Here is an 18,859-nt window from a genome sequence, read left to right as displayed (position 1 = left end):
GGGGCTGGGAGGCCGCGCGGGCCGGGGGGGCGGGGAGCAGGGGTGGGGAGAGGGCGGCGGGGGTGAGTCACCGGGCGCAGCGCTGCCCCGGCGCCGGCGGGAAGGGCTTCCGAGTCGGGCCGAGGCGCCCTGTGACCCCCGCCTGTCGGCTGGTATGGTTGCAAAGGAGCTCGGGGCAGACCCCGCACTGGCCCCAGAGCCGGCAAAGTGGAGATCTCTACCGGGAGCAGAGATCCAACTCCCCGCAGTGCTACAAGCGGGGCGCCGGAGGAGCCCCAGGCGTGCAGAAGCTCACAAAAGGCCACCCGTCCTCGGTCCATTCATTTTTGTTCACTGTTGATTCAACCCCATTCATTGATGGACTGGGGCCGTGCGCTGAGCGGCCACAGTCGATAGGGGAAAGGGGCTCTGACCGACAGTCCCCACGCCGGGCGACAAGTGCTGTCCCAGCGTTATCAGTCTGGCGCTGTGCCAGCCGAGAGGGCCCGTCTAAATTCGTCTCCTGTCCCCTAACTCATCCCCGCGCTGGCTGGCCTGGAGAGGGTAGGATGGGGCGGCGCCGAGAATGGCCGTTATGAGGACCCTAAGAGGTGAGACCCTCTCGCCTTCTGGGGTGGGGGGGTTCAATTTTAGACCTCAGAGCTTGCCCAGAAGTCCGGTCCCTTCCCCCACTGAGGACAGAGGCCCGCCCAGCGATCTGAGCATGTGTGGACGTCAGTCCTGCAGACCCTCTTCCAGGCCCCCTCCCCAGCCTTGCAGGGCTCAGGTTACCCCTGGCCTTTCCTAAAGGTCACTCATTCCTCTTGACGTTTGCAAAAGGGGAATGTAATCCTGGGGTGGGGGGAGACCCCTCATCTGAAGCCCCTCCCCTGCTCCTCCCAAAGGGTGGAATTAAAACAGGGACTGTTACTGGGGGACAGAAAGAAAGTGGGGGATAGTAGTTGACCTTTGGTAAGGGGGCAGGTGTCCAGGGCCAGAGGCTTCTGCTTTAGGCTGTAGTGGGCACTTGGCTGCCAGCCCAGTGTGAAGGGGGGAGGATGGAGAGAGAGAGAGGCGGGGCTGGCTGGGGACCGAGTGGCTCAGGGATAAATGCGCAGCCTGAGAGGGGGTGAGCTGACACTGTCCCAGCTGCCACCTAGACTCGGAGCTCCATCCAAACCACCAGCGAAGACATCCCAGGTCGGGTGAATCTTCCAGCCCCGGGGGTGGAGGTAGTAAAGGGTGCACATGGTGTTGGCTTGGAGGAAGTGGGGGACATTTCTTCTTTTTTTCCTCCTGGGACTGGAGATGCTTGAAAAAGCTGGGGGGAAGGGGCGGCTGGAGCAAGCAGATGGGACAAACTCTGGGAACACGGAAGGATCTAGGGAAAGGAGGCTGTGAGGAGGGGCAGCAGGGATAGATAGAAACAGGCAGCTAGAGTTGGAACCTGATAGGGAATTGGGGGCCCAAGAAGATTTCGGAGCAGGAAAATGAGAACCAGAAAGGATTTGAAGGCCACCAGCCATGGAGAACAGACTGCTTGACCAGAGGGGTGGAAGGAGAAGGCCTAAGTGGAGGCTTGGGGGAGGTGGGGGCTTGGTGAGTGGTGGCATCCCAGGAGCTATAGATGAGAGGCCCTTGGATTCTTAGGATGGGAGGGTGGAATAAGAGCTGTTCTGAGTGGGGGAGGGGGCTGCGCCTGCCTCTTTGGTCTGTGACCTTTTTGTAGGGTATTTTTAGCTCCAGCACCTGCCTTCTTGGAGTGGGGAAGACTCTTAAAGGGCAAGGGATTTCTGGTTCCTTAAGAGATCAACTGTCTACACTCACTCACACCTCCTGTCCTACAGCCATGGCCATGCAGAAAATCTTTGCCCGGGAAATCTTGGACTCCAGGGGCAACCCCACAGTGGAGGTGGACCTGCACACAGCCAAGGGTAACACAAGGCCCATTGGATAGGCTCCCCTCAGAAGACCCCAACCCTTTGGACTTTGCCCCCCAATTCTGTACCATATCCTCTCCTTTCTCTTGGGTTCCGTTTCCCAGACTTCTTCCCAAACCCCCTTCTTCCAACGTGGAACCAGAGCTGGAAGCTGGGAGAAGCAGGAGTCTCTCTCTGCACCGCCTCCTGTCCCTGTCCCTGAGCTCAGAGAGGACACCTCAGCCCTTTGAGGCGTAGAGAGACTCCCTGTGAGGTCCTTTTTTTTTTTTTTTTTTTTTTTTGAGATGGAGTCTTGCCCTGTGGCCCGGGCTGGAGTGCAGTAGTGCAATCTCGGCTCACTGCAACCTCCGCCTCCTGGGTTTAAGTGATTCTTGTGCCTCAGCCTCCCAAATAGCTGGGATTATAGGCCTGTGCCATCACACCCAGCTAATTTTTTTTTTTTTTTTTTTGAGATGGAGTCTCACTCTGTTGCCCAGGCTGGAGTGCAGTGGCACGATCTTGGCTCACTGCAAGCTCCGCCTCCCGGGTTCACGCCATTCTCCTGCCTCAGCCTCCTGAGTAGCTGGGACTACAGGCGCCCGCCACCACGCCCGGCTAATTTTTTGTATTTTTAGTAGAGACGGGGTTTCACGATGTTAGCCAGAATGGTCTCGATCTCCTGACCTCGTGATCCGCCCGCCTCAGCCTCCCAAAGTGCTGGGATTACAGGCATGAGCCACCACACCCAGCCTCAGCTGATTTTTATATTTTTAGTAGAGACGGTTTCACCATGTTAGCCAGGCTGGTCTTGAACTCCTGACCTCAAGTGATCCACCTGCCTAGGCCTCCCAAAGTGCTGGGATTACAGGCATGGGCCACTGCGCCCAGCCATCCCTGTGATCTTCCAATTCCTCCTGTCCCAGGCCGATTCCGAGCAGCTGTGCCCAGTGGGGCTTCCACGGGTATCTATGAAGCTCTGGAACTAAGAGATGGGGACAAAGGCCGCTACCTGGGGAAAGGTGAGGAGACACCAGTGCAGAAGGAGCCTGTGTGGGTGGCTTTAGGACATGGGTGCACAATGGATAGAGGACTGGAACCCCCAAAGCTCTTGAGGAGCTGGGGTCCACAGAAAGAGGCCCAGTTGATTGAGATCCAAACCTCGTCCTCTGGCCTGTCTAGGAGTCCTGAAGGCTGTGGAGCACATCAACCAGACTCTGGGCCCTGCTCTGCTGCAAAAGGCAAGTGGGGAAGCCTGCTCCCTGCAGCTTCCTCCCCATGCCCCTGCTCCCTCACTCCAGACAGGCCTCTCCCCATTTTCACTTATCCTTCCCCAGCATGTGCCCTGACTTCTGAGAAATCTGACCTCTGCTCTCCCTTCTCAAACTCACCCTTCCAGAAACTAAGTGTTGTGGATCAAGAAAAGGTTGACAAATTTATGATTGAGCTGGATGGGACCGAGAATAAGTGTGAGTGAAGGGCTAGCGGTGGGGAAGGGATGAGGTGTGGGAGAGATGGCGAGAGGCCATAGGGGTGAGGCCTGATGGGTTATTTCTGGGTCCCCCATTTTGGGTCACACCGCAGCTGGATGGATTTGTGTTCATTCCACAGGCATTTCCTATGCCTGCCTTCTGCCAGGCCTGGGACGGGCTGTGGACACAGACATGCAACTGACACATTCCCCCGGAGTGGGGGTTCCCAGGGCTACTCAGGCTGTTGGGGAGAGATCTGTTAACCAATTCTTCATGCTCGGTGGTTTGGAGCTCTGGCGTCTTCCTGGAGTAGCCACCCCAAACCCTGCAGAAGCTCTCATCCTTTCTTCCCGCTTGCCTCCTTCCAGCCAAGTTTGGGGCCAATGCCATCCTGGGCGTGTCCTTGGCCGTGTGTAAGGCGGGAGCAGCTGAGAAGGGGGTCCCCCTGTACCGCCACATCGCAGATCTCGCTGGGAACCCTGACCTCATACTCCCAGTGCCAGTGAGTGCAGCTACCCGCCCCCCCCCTCACCAGATCTCGCCTGGACAGAGCCAACCCCGCCCAGCCAGGGTTGCATCCCTGGAAAAATCCACCTTTCAGACCAGCTCCTAAGAAGCAGTTTCCTGAAACTGAATCTCTCCTGCTGTGGTCCCGCCCCTCCCTCTTTTCCACAATCCAAACCTTCCCTTAAGCCTCTATGTGCTTTCTTCCCTGCCATATAACCCAGTTCCTTCCCATTCCAATCCTAGGCTCCATAACTCCAGCCTCGTTCCAACCCCCGCACCCTACACCCAAATCATATTGAGAGTTTCTCTGAGGCAAAGATCTTGGCATTTCTTTGTATCTTCTTGAGTCCTTCTTAAACCAGTGCCCTCTTGATGAATGGAAACTCTTTGAATTTAATCTCAATAATAATGTTACCATTTCTTGTTACTTACTAGGAGAATTGCATAAGAGCATGGTCTCTAGAGATAAATTGCTGGGTTTGAATCCTGGCTCTGCCTGTTATTAGTTGTATGATTTTAGGCAAGTTCTTTAACTGCTCTGTCTCGGTTTCCCCATCTGCAAAATGGGGAGCAATAACGATACCGATGAACAGAGGTGTTTTGAAAATGAAATGGGCTGATACATATAAAGTACTTAGTGCCCAGCATGTAGTAAATGCTACGTAAAAGTGTTAGCTATTATATACTAGGCACACGCTAAGAACTTTACATTCAATTTCTCTAATTTTCAGCAAAAGATCCTACAGGGAAGTAGGTGCTACCCCATTTTATAGAAATGAGGAAAGAGAGGCTGGGCGCAGTGGCTCACGCCTGTAATCCCAGCACTTTGGGAGGCCGAGGCGGGCGGATCACGAGGTCAGGAGTTCGAGACCAGCCTGACCAACATGGTGAAACCCCGTCTCTACTAAAAATACAAAAATTAGCCAGGCATGGTGGCGCCTGCCTATAGTCCCAGCTACTGGGGAGGCTAAGGCAGGAGAATCACTTGAACCCGGGAGGCAGAGGTTGCACCATTGCACTCTAGCCTGGTGACAAAGCGAGACTCCGTCTCAAAAAAAAAAAAAAAGAAAGAAATGAGGAAAGAGACTCCTGAGCAGAATTACTCACCCTAGACCACTGAGCTAGTAAGTAGGGAAGCCAGGTTTCTACCCCAACACCCCCCGCCCCCATCCCTTCTTCAGCCCTCATGCCCCGGCCCAGGTCCAGACACCCTCTCCCCATCTCAGGCCTTCAATGTGATCAACGGGGGCTCCCATGCTGGAAACAAGCTGGCCATGCAGGAGTTCATGATTCTGCCTGTGGGCGCCAGCTCCTTCAAGGAAGCCATGCGCATTGGTGCTGAGGTCTACCACCACCTCAAGGGGGTCATCAAAGCCAAGTATGGGAAGGATGCCACCAATGTGGGTGATGAAGGTGGCTTCGCACCCAACATCCTGGAGAACAATGAGGGTCAGTGCTGAGCACCCTGGGGGGCAGACCCCCTGGATCTCCACATGGGCAGGGGAGGCTGCAGACAAGGGGCACTGGAGTCTCAGGTCCTTTCTTGGTCCTCCCCCAGCCCTGGAGCTGCTGAAGACGGCCATCCAGGCGGCTGGTTACCCAGACAAGGTGGTGATCGGCATGGATGTGGCAGCATCTGAGTTCTATCGCAATGGGAAATACGATCTTGACTTCAAGTCGCCCGATGATCCCGCACGGCACATCACTGGGGAGAAGCTCGGAGAGCTGTATAAGAGCTTTATCAAGAACTATCCTGGTGAGGCGTTCAGGTGTCCCAGTGTTCCTGCCCGAATCCCGTGCAGCTGCCTAATATACTGATTTCAGTGAGCTGCTTTGCCATCGACTTGCATCCTTCCAATCCTTAGCCCCATTGAAATCCCCATTTAAGCTCTTCTGCCCTGTCACCGCTCCATGAGGCTCCTTCTGACCTCTAGCCCTGTCTCTGCTTTGTCTCTGCCCTGTCTCTGCTCCAAACCCCACCAGTGGTCTCCATCGAGGACCCCTTTGACCAAGATGACTGGGCCACTTGGACCTCCTTCCTCTCGGGGGTGAACATCCAGATTGTGGGGGATGACTTGACAGTCACCAACCCCAAGAGGATTGCCCAGGCCGTTGAGAAGAAGGCCTGCAACTGTCTGTTGCTGAAGGTCAACCAGATCGGCTCGGTGACCGAATCGATCCAGGCGTGAGTGCCTCCTGACCCTGAGGCTCACCATAGCCTCCCTCTGCCCCAGCTCTGCCCACTCCAGCTACAGTCTCACCCACCAACTCCAAATTTACCTTTCCCCTGGCACCTGACCTACCCACACCTTGATCTCAAGGCTTTGACTAATCCTTGGCCTGACTCCAAGAGCTTTGCCACCATGGCCCTGTCACGACCCCCCACCCCCAGCCCACACCATTCCTCTCTCAGATTCCGCTGTTCTCACCAGCATCTCAAGAGCCCGAAATCAAGAGGAGAAGTCTTTTCCTCTCCTACTTCCCAGAGAACTTAGTCACTGCCCTCCCTGCAGAGTGCTTGCTACCCAAAACAGAAGGGAGAGGCCCCACCCAACCCCTGCTTTCCCACTGAGGAGGTTCTAGAAGGCCACATCAAATGTCCTCTCCACTCAGGTGCAAACTGGCTCAGTCTAATGGCTGGGGGGTGATGGTGAGCCACCGCTCTGGGGAGACTGAGGACACATTCATTGCTGACCTTGTGGTGGGGCTCTGCACAGGACAGGTACTTGTAGCTTCTCTCTATTGAGTGTCTCACCAAGTTTTCTTGGGGTCCCTGGACTCCTGCCCTTGAGGTTAATGCTCCCTTGGGGCCAGGTCCAACCCCTCCTCTCCAGCCTCACCCAACCCTCCAAATCCTTCTTCCCTCATCAGATCAAGACTGGCGCCCCCTGCCGCTCGGAGCGTCTGGCCAAATACAACCAACTCATGAGGTACAGCGGGAACAGTGGGCCTGGGCATTGGGGTGCTGGAGGCTGTTAGGTTGGAAGTTCAGCAGCCCTGACCTTGCCTGCCTTCTAGGATCGAGGAAGCTCTTGGGGACAAGGCAATCTTTGCTGGACGCAAGTTCCGTAACCCGAAGGCCAAGTGAGAAGCTGGAGGCTCCAGGACTCCACTGGACAGACCCAGGTCTTCCAGACCTGCTTCCTGAAATAAACACTGGTGCCAACCAAGACAGCTGTGTCCTTCTTTGTGGGAGCGAGGGGAGGGATGCTGGTTTCTGGGCTGAGCTGGGAAAGACAAGCGGTGGAGAGATGGGGGCAGGGAAGGGAGGCAAATAGATGTGTAACCTGCTAGGACAAAGAGGAGGTGAGGGACTCAGAGAGGAAGCTGGGTGGATCTAGAACAACAGAGGTGTTCACATTTCCAAAGGAGGTAGGGGAAGCAGATGCTACATAGTAAAATGAAGCTGCAGAGTTGCCAATCGTGCCGGGCATGGTGGCGCTAGCCTGTAGTCCCAGATACCTGGGAGGCTGAGTTGAGAGGATTGCTTGAGCCCAGGAGGTTGAGGCTGCAGTACACTATGTTCGTACCACCGCACTCCAGCCTGGGCTGCGGAGCAAGACCCTGTCTCAAAGCAACAACAACAACAAAAATGAAAACAAACAAAAAACTAAATAAAGAGTTTCAGAGGGAATAAGAAACCAGATCCAGGAGAGGGGAGCAGGGTGGGGACTGGGGTCCTGCCACCACCATGAAGGGGAAGCTGGCTGTGAAGTAAATGGTCTGCAGAGGATGCTAGAGTGAGGCTGCAGTCCTATGGAGGGCTTTGTGAGGATGAGAGTGATAATGACAGTGACTGCCTCTTCTATAGAACTTACGGGATCTTGGCAGGGCGCGGTGGCTCATGCCTGTAATCCCAGCACTTTGGGAGGCCGAGGCGGGCGGATCACCTGAGGTTGGGAGTTCCAAGACCAGCCTGACCAACATGGAGAAACCCCATCTCTACTAAAAAATACAAAATTAGCCAGGCGTGGTGGTGCATGCCTGTAATCCCAGTTACTAGGAGACTGAGGCAGGAGAATCGCTTTAACTCGGGAGGTGGAGGTTGCAGTGAGCCGAGATCGTGCCATTGCACTCCAGCCTGGGCAACAAGAGCGCGAAATTCTGTCTCCAAAAAAAAAAAAGAACTTACAGGACCTGAAACTGTTCTAAATATTTGACATATATTGCCCTGTGCAATTGTTTAAACAACTCTGTCAGATAGCTGCCATAATTATCCTTATTTTATAGGTGAGGAAACCCGAGGCACAAAAGGTTAAATGCCTTACCCAAGGTAACGGTTGGCAGCTGGCAGGACTAGGATCCAAAGCCAAGGTATTTGACTCCAGCGATTCTACTCTGGTGTATTTATTTTGAGCCAGCTTCTTGATCTGTCACCCAGGCAGGAGTGCAGTGATGCGATCATAGTTCACTGTAGCCTCAAACTCTTGGGCTCAAGCAATCCTCTTGTCTCAGCCTGCAAAGTAGCTGGGACTACAGGTGCACACCACCAGGCATGGCTAATTTTTAAATTTTGTATATTTTATTTTCTTTTTGTAGAGAAGGTTTGTGACCTACACTGATCTCAAACTCCTGGAGTCAAGCGATTCTCCTGCCTTGGCCTCCCAAAGTGCTGGGATCGCAGGTGTGAGCCACTGCGCCCAGCCAATTTTTTAATTTCGTAGAAAGTCTCATGATGTTGCCCAGGCTGATCTTGACCTCCTGGCCTCAAGTGATCCTCCAGCCTTGGCCTCCTAAAATGCTGGGATTACAGGTGTGAGCCACTGTGCCCAGCCCGATTGCACTCTTAAAATACAGCATCTTATAAAACCCTCTGGGCCGGGCACAGTGGCTCACTCTTGTAATCCCAGCACTTCGGGAGGCTGAGGCGGGCGGATCACCTGAGGTTGGGAGTTACAGACCAGCCTGGCCAATACGGTGAAACCCCATCTCTACTAAACATACAAAAAATTACCCGGGTGTGGTGACACATGCCTGTAATCCCAGCTACTCGGGAGGCTAAGGCAGGAGAATCGCTTGAACCCTGGAGGCAGAGGTTGCAGTGAGCCGAGATTACACCACTGCACTCCAGCCTGGGCAACAGAGAAAGACTCCATCTCAAAACAAACAAACAAAAAACCTCTGATAGTTCCAACGGGCCATCTTTATTTAACCTATACAAACAGCAATTTTATGCTGTTCAACTGAAAATTATTCCCCTTCTTCTCTACCAGTGGTTGCAGGACCCACCTTTCTGTGTATAAACAAACCAGGACATTGGGTTAAACAGTATTTATTGAATGTGAAGTACCCCAGCCCCATGGGGAAGAAAATTCCAAGAACGGAGAATAATACAGATTAAATACCCACCTGTGCATTCACACTCTCACACAAACACACACATACCACACACATATCCAAGCTCCAACAGTGACAAATCAAACACCTGTTTTCCCCCAGCCTGAGGGACAGCTGGTAGGAGGCGGTTCAGAGGTGGGGCTCCAGGATGGGTTCTAATAGCAGCAGCCTTGTCCCTCCCTGCCCCCTGCCCTGCCCCAGGGGTCAAAGGGAGCTGGGCGGGGCGCCTAGGAGGTTGGTGGCAACTCTTCCCCACTCTGCCGCAGACGCTTCTTGGCTCTGATCTCATTCATAGCCTCTTCAATGGAGCGTGTGTCCCTCTTATTGGCCACGGGCACTAGGGGCAGAGAGGAGGGTAGGGAGGGCCTAGAAATCCGTACCTCAGCCTCCACTGCCCTCCCGCCACATGCTATGCTCCTCTCCCAGCCACCCCCAGCCGCACTGTGGCCTCACCACAGCCGTAGGTCTTATTGGCCTGTAGCATGTGGGCTGCGTCTTTGGCTGCTCCCTTGCCGATGAGGTGGCTGTACTTGTCCTTGTAGTCGCTGGCAGGGCTCACCACCACAGGCCCCTGCTGGGCTGCCTCCTCCTCTTGCCTCTGGGCCAGCTCCTAGGGGTGAAAGTGGGGGCACTGGTGCTCAGGGCCCCAGCCCAAACCCCCACCCCTCCCAGGTGGTGGGCTTTTGGGCCCCAAGGGCTGCCAAGCATAGCTCACCTTCAGCTTCCGCTTCTCCTCCGCCTTCTGGGGGTCCCATTCCTCTCCACGACGGTAGGAGTCTAGCTCTTCATCTGAGGGTGCAAACTCCTGGAGAAGAGCAGAATGCTGGGGTCAGAGTCCATACAAATGTTTCATTTCATTCCTTGGTCGGGGACGGGGGATAAGGCTACAAAGGGGAGAGGAGAGAATGAGGAATTCAGGCCTTTTACCTTTTTGAAGATCATAACATAGCGACAGTCATCATCTTCCCCAAAGGAGAAGGATGTCAGGCCAGCCACTTCCACCACATCGTGTCTGGGATGGGATGGCAGAGGGGAAAGAGTATCTTGAGCCAGGAGCCGGCCTGGTGCCCTCCTCTGGAGGAGCTCCCTGCTGGCCCTTTCATGCCCCACTAGCCACCCATTTCCTTCCTCCCCCAGCCCAGAGACACTCACAGTATGCTCCTCTCGATCTTGTTCATTGGCTGAAACTTTTTCTTGATCTGCCCACTGTCTTGAATGAAATCTGACACCTCCTTCTCCATCTTGGGAGAGGGGAAAGGAAGCAGATATGAGACAATGGCTCCACCCAAGTACCCTTTTCCCCAGCTGAGCCCGCGGCCCTTCTATGCCTCCCCAGCACCCTCCCCAGCCTCCATGCCACTGGCTTCCAGGCGTCACCTCTCTCAAGACATTTTCAGCAAAACTAAGTCCTCAACCTTCCAATTTTAACTTATTAGAAGTCCTTCCTGAGTCTGCCTTTGATCACTCCAGTTGTTCTCACCCTTTTACGAAACTCCACTTTCTGTTGTTTCTCTTGCTCTTGTAGTTTCTTCAGGCGGGCGGCCTGTTCTGGGGGTGAGAAATGACAGCATGAAGCCAGGGCTGGAAGCATGGGTGGGAAAGGTTTCTAAGGCTTCAAGTGAAGTGTGGTATCCACTGGGAGGTGACAGGCTGGGAAGGTAGGATTAGCGTTTATTCATCAAGCATTTATTGATGTTTATTCTATCTAATAGTCCCCCTTATCCACGGGGGTTCATTCCAAGACCCTCAGTGGATGCCTGAAATTGTGGATAGTACTGACCCCTATATATGCTATGTCTTTTTCTAGACATACATGCCTATGATAAAGTTTAATTTATAAATTAGGCACAGTAAGAAATTAAGAATAATAGGCCAGGCATGGTGGCTCACGCCTATATCCCAGCACTTTGGGAGGCCGAGGCAGACGGATCACCTGGCGTCAGGAGTTCGAGACCAGCCTGGTCAACATGGTGAAACCCCATCTCTACTAAAGACACAAAAATTAGCCGGGTGTGTGGTGGGCACCTATAATTCCAGCTACTGGGGAGGCTGAGGCAGGAGAATCGCTTGAACCTGGGAGGCAGAGGTTGCAGTAAGCTGAGATCACGCCATTGCACTCCAGCCTGGGCAACAAGAGTGAACTCTGTCTCAAAAAAAAAAAAAAAAAAAAAGAGATGGCCGGGCGCGGTGGCTCACGCCTGTAATCCCAGCACTTTGGGAGGCCAAGGCGGGTGGATCACGAGGTCAGGAGATCAAGACCATCCTGGCTAACACGGTGAAACCGTGTCTCTACTAAAAAAAAAAAAATACAAAAAATTAGCTGGGCATGCTGGTGGGTGCCTGTAGTTCCAGCTACTCGGGAGGCTGAGGCAGGAGAATGGCGTGAACCTAGGAGGCGGAGCTTGTAGTGGGTAGAGATGGTGCCACTGCACTCCAGCCTGGGCGACAGAGCAAGACTCCGTCTCAAAAAAAAAAAAAAAAAGAGCTTAAGAATAACAATAATACAATAGAACAATTATAACAACGTACTGAAATAAAAGTTTGTGGCTGTGCTCTCTCTCTCAAAATATCTTATTGTATATAACAGTTCTGGACTGCAGCTAACTAAAACCTTGGCAAGCAAAACCTTGGATAAGGGAGAAGCAGGGACTACTGTATCTGGCACCAGGTGGGACCCTGAAGTACTGAGATGATTAAGACACAATGTGGCCCTTCAAGAGCTCACAGTTTAGTGGGAGTGACAAAGATCAGAAAAGGGCTTAACCCCCTTTTCCAGCTCCACTGGGGAAACCAATTAACAAACATCTATCTATTTATTTATTTATTTTTGAGACGGAGTCTTGCTCTGTCACCCAGGCTGGAGTGCAGTGGCATGATCTCAGCTCACTGCAAACTCCGTCTCCCGGGTTCAAGCGATTCTCCTGCCTCAGCCTCCCAAGTAGCTGGGATTACAGGCATGCACCATCACACCCAGCTAATTTTTGTATTTTTAGTAGAGATGGGGTTTCATCATGTTGGCCAGGCTGGTCTTGAACTCCTGAGCTCAAGTGATCCCCCCACCTCACCCTCCCAAAGTGCTGGAATTATAGGCATGAGCCACCGCGCCCGGCCTATTTATTTATTTTTGGGACAGGATATCACTTTATTGCCTAGGCTGGAGTGCAGTGGCACAATCACAGCTCACTGCAGCCTTGACCTCCCTGGCTCAAGGGATCCTCCTACCTTAGCTTCTCAAGTAGCTGGGACCACAGGTGTGTGCCACCATGCTCAGCTACTTTTTAAAAAATAATTAAAAGTATTTGTAAGATGAGGTCTATGTTGCCCAGGATGTTATTTTATTTTTATTTATTTATTTTTTTGAGACGGAGTCTCACTCTGTCACCCAGGCTGGAGTGCAATGGCGTGGTCTTGGTTTACTGCAACCTCCGCCTTCTGGGTTCAAGAGATTCTCCCACCTCAGCCTCCTGAGTAGCTGGGACTACAGGCGTGTGGCACCATACCCAGCTAATTTTTGTATTTTTAGTAGAGACGGGGTTTCACTATGTTGGTCAGGTTGGTCTCGAACTCCTGACCTCGTGATCCGCCCACCTCAGCCTCCCAAAGTGCTAGGATTACAAGTATGGGCCCAGGCTGGTCTCAAACTCGGCTTCAAATAACCCTCCCACCTGGGCCTCTCAAATTGCTTGAGAGGCTTGAGCCTCTGCACCCAGCCTTGGCTAATTTTTTTTTTTTTTTTTTTTTTTTTGAGACGGAGTCTCGCTCTGTCGCCCAGGCTGGAGTGCAGTGGCGCAATCTTGGCTCACTGCAAGCTCTGCCTCCCAGGTTCACGCCATTCTCCTGCCTCAGCCTCCCGAGTAGCTGGGACTACAGCCGCCTGCCACCACGCCCGGCTAATTTTTTGTATTTTTAGTAGAGACGGGGTTTCACCGTTTTAGCCAGGATGGTCTTGATCTCCTGACCTTGTGATCCACCCGCCTCGGCCTCCCAAAGTGCTGGGATTACAGGCGTGAGCCACCGCGCCCGGCCAATTTTTTTTTTTTTTTTTAAGTTTTCTGTTAAGATGGGGTCTCAGTTTGTTGCCCATCCTGGTCTCCAGTTGGCCTCAAGCAATCCTCCCACCTTGACCTTCCAAAGTGCTGGGATTATAGGTGTGAGCCACCATGCCTGGAGTATTGTTAGTTCTTTGTACATTGTGGGCATTAGATAAATGTTTGGGCTGAGCGTGGTGGCTTATGTGTGTAATCCCAGCACTTTGGAAGGCCAAGATGGGAGGACTGCTTGAGGCCAGGAGTTCGAGACCAGTGTGGACAATATAGTGAGACCCTCTCTCTACAAAAAATAATTAGTCAGGCATGGTGATGCATGCCTGTAGTCCCAGCTACTCGGGAGGCTGAGGTAGGAAGATAACTTGAGCCTGAGAGGTCTAGGTGACAGAGCAACACCCTGTCAAAAACAAAAACAAAAAAAACAAACCATAATGCATCTGGGAAGGTGAGGAAAACAGACTAAGACCCTGGCCTCAAAGAGTCTATCATCTCTTTGTTTACACAGGAAAGGGGAATTTTTTTTTTTTTTTTTTTGAGACGGAATCTCGCTTTGTCGCCCAGGCTGGAGTGCAGTGGCACAATCTTGGCTCACTGCAATCTCTGCCTCCTGGGTTCAAGTGATTCTTCTGCCTCAGCCTCCCGAGTAGCTGGGACTACAGGCACATGCCACCAGGCCCAGCTAATTTTTGTATTTTTAGTAGAGATTGGGTTTCACCATATTGGCCAAGCTGGTCTCGAACTCCTGACCTTGTGATCCACCCGCCTTGGCCTCCCAAAGTGCCAGGATTACAGGCTTGAGCCACCGCGCGCAGCTGAAAAGGGGAAATTATTTAACTTCCTATATTTTGTAAAATCCCCCACTTCCCGCTTATAGACAGGATGAAGCCGAAATAGATAATCTGACACCCTTCTCCTTTGGGAGAGTAGGTGTCCAAGGTTAGCTGTGGAGGGTCTTTGTTTTCTGAACTCTTGGGCTCAAGATATCTGCCTGCCTCTTGCCTGAAGATGCCTGAGACCCCATCTTTACAGAAAACTTTTTAAAAAAAAATTAGCCAGGTCTGGGTGCAGAGGCTCAAGCTTCTCAAGCAATTTGAGAGGCCGAGGTGGGAGGATCACTTGAGGCTGGGAGTTCAAGACCAGCCTCCCAAAGTGCTGGGATATCAGCTGTGAGTCCCCTCACCTGGCTAAGGGTCTTATTTAACCTTCTTCCTCTTCCTTAGATCCTGCCTCTGCGCCAGATCCCCTCTGCCTCTGGAGGAGGAGGAAGAATTTCTTTTTTTTTTTGAGATGGAGTCTCGCTCTGTCGCCCAGGCTGGAGTGCAGTGGCGCGATCTCGGCTCACTGCAAGCTCCGCCTCCCGGGTTCACGCCATTCTCCTGCCTCAGCCTCTCCGAGTAGCTGGGACTACAGGCGCCTGCCACCACGCCCGGCTAATTTTTTGTATTTTTTAGTAGAGACGGGGTTTCACCATGGTCTCGATCTCCTGACCTCGTGATCCGCCCGCCTCGGCCTCCCAAAGTGCTGGGATTACAAGCGTGAGCCACCACGCCCGGCCAGGAGGAAGAATTTCTAACCCGGGCCCTCCACGCTTGCCTGTCTTACCCACGATGTGATTTTACTACCTCTAGAGATTTGGGTGCATGCTTCTTCCTATTTCTGCTCCTCAGCCTGAAATTTTTTTCTTTTTTGCCATTTCAAATCCTTTACATCTTTTTTTTTTTGAGACGGAGTCTCGCTCTGTCGCCCAGGCTGGAGTGCGGTGGCGCAATCTCCGCTCACTGTAAGCTCCACCTCCTGGGCTCACGCCATTCTCCTGCCTCAGCCTCCGGAGTAGTTGGGACTACAGGCGCCCGCCACCATGCCCGGAGAATTTTTTGTATTTTTAGTGGAGACGGGGTTTCTCCGTGTTAGCCAGGATGGTCTCGATCTCCTGACCTCGGGATCCACCCGCCTCAGCCTCCCAGAGTGCTGGGATTACAGGCATGAGCCACCGCGCTCGGCCAAATCCTTTACATCTTTAAGGTCTCCTTCTTCCCCAGGATCTGAATCCTCTCCAGCTGCACTGAACCTCTCCCCATCATTTATTTATTTGTTTATTTATTTCGAGACAGAGTCTCGCTCTGTGCCCAGGCTGGAGTGCAGTGGCATGATCTCGGCTCACTGCAACCTCTGTCTCCCAGGTTCCAGTGATTCTCATGCCTCAGCCTCCTGAGTAGCTGGGATTACAGGTGTGAACCACCACACCCGGCTAATTTTTTTTTTTGAGACGGAGTCTTGCTCTGTCGCCCAGACTGGAATGCAGTGGCGCAATCTCGGCTCACTGCAAGCTCCGCCTCCCGGGTTCACGCCATTCTCCTGCCTCAGCCTCTCCGAGTAGCTGGGACTACAGGCGCCCGCCACCACGCCCGGCTAATTTTTTTTGTATTTTTAGTAGAGACGGGGTTTCACCGTGGCCTCGATCTCCTGACCTCGTGATCCGCCCGCCTCGGCCTCCCAAAGTGCTGGGATTACAAGCGTGAGCCACCGCGCCCGGCCTCTTTTTCTTTTTTTGGGATGGAGTTTCGCTCTCTTTGCCTAGGCTGGAGTGCAATGGCACAATCTTGGCTCACTGCAACCTCTGCGTCCCGGGTTCAAGTGATTCTCCTGCCTCAGCCTCCCGAGTAGCTGGGATCACAGGCATGTGCCACCACACCTGGCTAATTTTTTATTTTTAGTAGAGATGGGCTTTCTTCTCCATGTTGGTCAGGCTGGTCTCGAACTCCCGACCTCAGGTGGTCCGCCCGCCTCAGCCTCCCAAAGTGTTGGGATTACAGGCGTGAGCCACCACGCCCGCCCATTTTTTTGTATTTTTCGTAGAGACGATGTTTCACCATGTTGGCCAGGCTGGTCTTGAACTCCTGACCTCAAGTGATCTGCCCACCTCAGCCTCCGAAAGTGCTGGGATTATAGGCATGAGCCCTCTCCCCATTTTTCAAATAACTCCATGCCTTTGCACACGTTGTTCCTCTGCTTGGAATGCTTTTCCATCTCTTGCAAACATGGAGATCTACCGTGAGTCAGAGTAACTTCTTCCCCTGGGCTCCAAGCTCCTTTGGCTCAGACACCCAGCATAGCATAGACAGAGAACTAACATATCATAACTTTTTTTTGTCTCCTTCAGCATAGTATGAGCTCCTGGAGGGAAGGGACCCTGTTCATCTACTGTTCAGTTATCCTCTGGAGCCCCAGGGCCTGACAGCCTAGGAGCTCTCATCCCTCTGTCCTCACTGACCATCAGCGCATTTCATTTTCTGTTGTTGGAAACAGAGTCTCAACTTCATCGCCCAAACTGGAGTGCAGTGGCGCAATCACCTCTCACTGCAGCTTCAACCTCCCAGGCTCAAGCGATTCTCCCACCTCAGCCTCCCGAGAATTGGGACCACAGGAGCGCGCCACCAAGACCAGCTAATATGTATTTATTTATGAGACGGAGTCTCGCTCTGTCGCCAGGCTGGAGTGCAGTGGCGCGACCTCGGCTCACTGCAACCTCCGCCTCCCAATTCAACCGATTCTCCTGCCTCAGCCTCCTGAGTAGCTGGGATTACAGGCGCGCGCCACCTCGCCCAGCTAATTTTCCTATTTTTAGTAGAGACGGGGTTTCACCATGTTGGCCAGGATGGTCTCGATCTCTTAACCTCGTGATCTGCCCGCCTTGGCCTCCCAAAGTTTTGGGATTACAGGCGTGAGCCACAGCGCCCAGCCAATTTTTGTATTTGTTGTAGAGACGGAGTTTCTCCATGTTGCCCAGACTGGTCTTGAACTCCTGGGCTCAAGCGATCCGTCCGCCGCGGCCTCCCAAAGTGGTGGTATTACAGGTGTGAGCTACAAGGCCGGGCCCCACTGACTGTTCTTTAACTGGTTTTTGAGTCTTCTCTGCATCTAGAGAAGTGGCACAAGATTATGGTCAAGAACATAGGCTTCGAGCCCAGTCATACCTGGGTTTGAAACTCTGCCACTTACCAAACTAACCATGTGACCTCAGGCGAGTGACTCACTTAAGTTTCCTAGTCTGTCAATGCCGGGTGATCCCCCACTTACACAGTCATCGGAGCATTAAAGAATTCCAGTTCCCCATCCCATCATGCTTCCTCCTTCCTCAGAGATTTCAAATAGACTCTTCTGCCTGTAACGCTTTGCTTCTCTCTCTCATTTACGGAATTACCTGTTCTGATCTCGGTTCACTGCAGATTGGGGGAGAACCTCAGGTGGCCGCTCTCACAGTTATTTTTCTCTCAGAGCACTTATCAAGTTGGTTATTAAACTTCCGTGTGATCAATGCATCAATGAGCGCCCCAGCCCAGGACTGTGTCCTCCCTGAGGGGTACCCCTGGCCCCTAACGGTTGTTCAGGAAATAAGGGGACGAAGCGTAGGCATCCAGCGGCCCTTGAATACTTGGAAGGCGTCCTGCCTGCCCTGGTCCCCCTGGGGCACGTGGGGAGCCGGGACAGGGCTCGTCCGTGGTCAAGGTCCGCAGGTTTGGGAGTTGGGGTCCTGCGCTCCGCCAGGATCATCCCAAGCCGCAACACGAGCAGCCCCGGGGAGGCTCCCACCGCCCTGCTGGGTCGCGCCCTATGAAGGCTGCCGAACTCCAGCCCACCCGCAGGGAAGCTACTCCGAGAACGCAGGCGGAGACAATGGCCAATCGGACCCGGCGGGTATTCTCATCCCTCCAATCAACACTACGATCCGCCCGGGCAGCTCGGGAATTTAAGGCTACAGATGGGGAAAAGGTTGTCGGAGGGAGACAGAAGGGACTGGGTTAAATCAAGCAGGAGGGGCAAGAACACACAGAGGACCCAGCAACCAATGGGAGTTCTGAGGCTGGGATGGTTCAGAAGGAAGGTCGAACAAGCCTGAGGAGGCAGAGCTTTTAAGTTGAGACAGCCAATAGAGATGAAGGCAGAGTAGATGGGCGTGTCCTAAATCCAATCGAAATAGAGCTAAAGGTAGGCGGGGCAGGAATGCGGCAGGTTGGAGGCACCCTACCAATCAGACCAGGTCAGCAGCGGACAGGCGGGCCGGCCGGCTAATGGGAAACAAGGACTGCGGAAGGCCAGGGTCGGGAGAAGCAGCAGGAGGCTGGCGCTATCTTTCAGATAGCCAATCACTGTGCGCTAAGAACAACGGGCGTGTCAGCAGCCCTTTTAGGGACTCTGAGGGTCTCGGAAGGGGCCTGTGAGGGGTCTTTCAAGGTTGAGGAGGCGGCATCGTCCAAAGAGGGAAAAGTGCGGTCCCGAGAACCGGGCGAAGGAAGGCGGTTGTGAATTTGGGATCCTCACCTCGGGCCTTGCGCCGAGTCTCCTGGTCACCGAGGCTGGGTGGCTTCTCCATGGAGCTCAGGATGGAGCCCAGTAGGTCCGCCATCTTGGGAGTGACTGAGAGGGGGGCGGTGCGTCTTAAAGGGAAGGGCGGAATGCCTTTAAGGCCGGAAACACGTCGGAGGCGGAAAACCCCGAGCCCGCCTGGCCTGGGCGCAGATCCCAGGCCCGCGGCGCGTGGCGGCCTCCAGCTGGCCGAGGCCCCGCCCCGCCCCGCCCCCGCAGACAGAGGCCGGAGGCTGGC

At 53.5% G+C, this 18,859-nt stretch overlaps 2 protein-coding genes across 2 annotated transcripts; one reads left to right on the top strand and one right to left on the bottom strand.

Moving 5' to 3' along the window:
• The first annotated feature begins 1,072 nt into the window (after window positions 1–1,072).
• Window positions 1,073–7,044, top strand: ENO3 (enolase 3). The gene is made up of 12 exons (XM_030799711.1): window positions 1,073–1,179; window positions 1,827–1,913; window positions 2,822–2,917; window positions 3,078–3,136; window positions 3,295–3,364; window positions 3,736–3,869; window positions 5,101–5,323; window positions 5,433–5,630; window positions 5,858–6,059; window positions 6,488–6,596; window positions 6,746–6,804; window positions 6,893–7,044. Exons 2-12 carry the CDS (start codon window positions 1,829–1,831, stop codon window positions 6,960–6,962), a joined length of 1,305 nt encoding a protein of 434 aa, XP_030655571.1. The 5' UTR covers window positions 1,073–1,179; window positions 1,827–1,828; the 3' UTR covers window positions 6,963–7,044.
• Window positions 7,045–9,130: 2,086 nt separating this feature from the next.
• SPAG7 (sperm associated antigen 7) lies at window positions 9,131–18,856 on the bottom strand. Its single transcript, XM_030799710.1, has 7 exons — window positions 18,577–18,856; window positions 10,692–10,759; window positions 10,364–10,452; window positions 10,139–10,223; window positions 9,927–10,016; window positions 9,665–9,821; window positions 9,131–9,548 (listed from the first exon to the last, which is right to left on the bottom strand). Exons 1-7 carry the CDS (start codon window positions 18,659–18,661, stop codon window positions 9,439–9,441), a joined length of 684 nt encoding a protein of 227 aa, XP_030655570.1. The 5' UTR covers window positions 18,662–18,856; the 3' UTR covers window positions 9,131–9,438.
• Window positions 18,857–18,859: the final 3 nt, after the last annotated feature.

The sequence above is a fragment of the Nomascus leucogenys genome, chromosome 19, assembly GCF_006542625.1.
Source record: "Nomascus leucogenys isolate Asia chromosome 19, Asia_NLE_v1, whole genome shotgun sequence".
NCBI lineage: Eukaryota > Metazoa > Chordata > Mammalia > Primates > Hylobatidae > Nomascus > Nomascus leucogenys.
Note: the sequence above shows the minus strand (reverse complement) of the source record. Positions and strands in the feature narration are given on the sequence as shown.

Coding starts and splice junctions, on each gene's coding strand:
- ENO3 (XM_030799711.1), top strand. CDS start 1,829: ATGGCCATGCAGAAAATCTTTGCCCGGGAAATCTTGGACTCCAGGGGC. Junction 2,918..3,077: donor AGGCCGCTACCTGGGGAAAG/GTGAGGAGACAC, acceptor TGGCCTGTCTAG/GAGTCCTGAAGGCTGTGGAG. Junction 5,324..5,432: donor CATCCTGGAGAACAATGAGG/GTCAGTGCTGAG, acceptor GTCCTCCCCCAG/CCCTGGAGCTGCTGAAGACG.
- SPAG7 (XM_030799710.1), bottom strand. CDS start 18,661: ATGGCGGACCTACTGGGCTCCATCCTGAGCTCCATGGAGAAGCCACCC. Junction 10,453..10,691: donor AAGTGGAGTTTCGTAAAAGG/GTGAGAACAACT, acceptor CCCTCTCCCAAG/ATGGAGAAGGAGGTGTCAGA. Junction 9,822..9,926: donor AGGAGAAGCGGAAGCTGAAG/GTGAGCTATGCT, acceptor TTTCACCCCTAG/GAGCTGGCCCAGAGGCAAGA.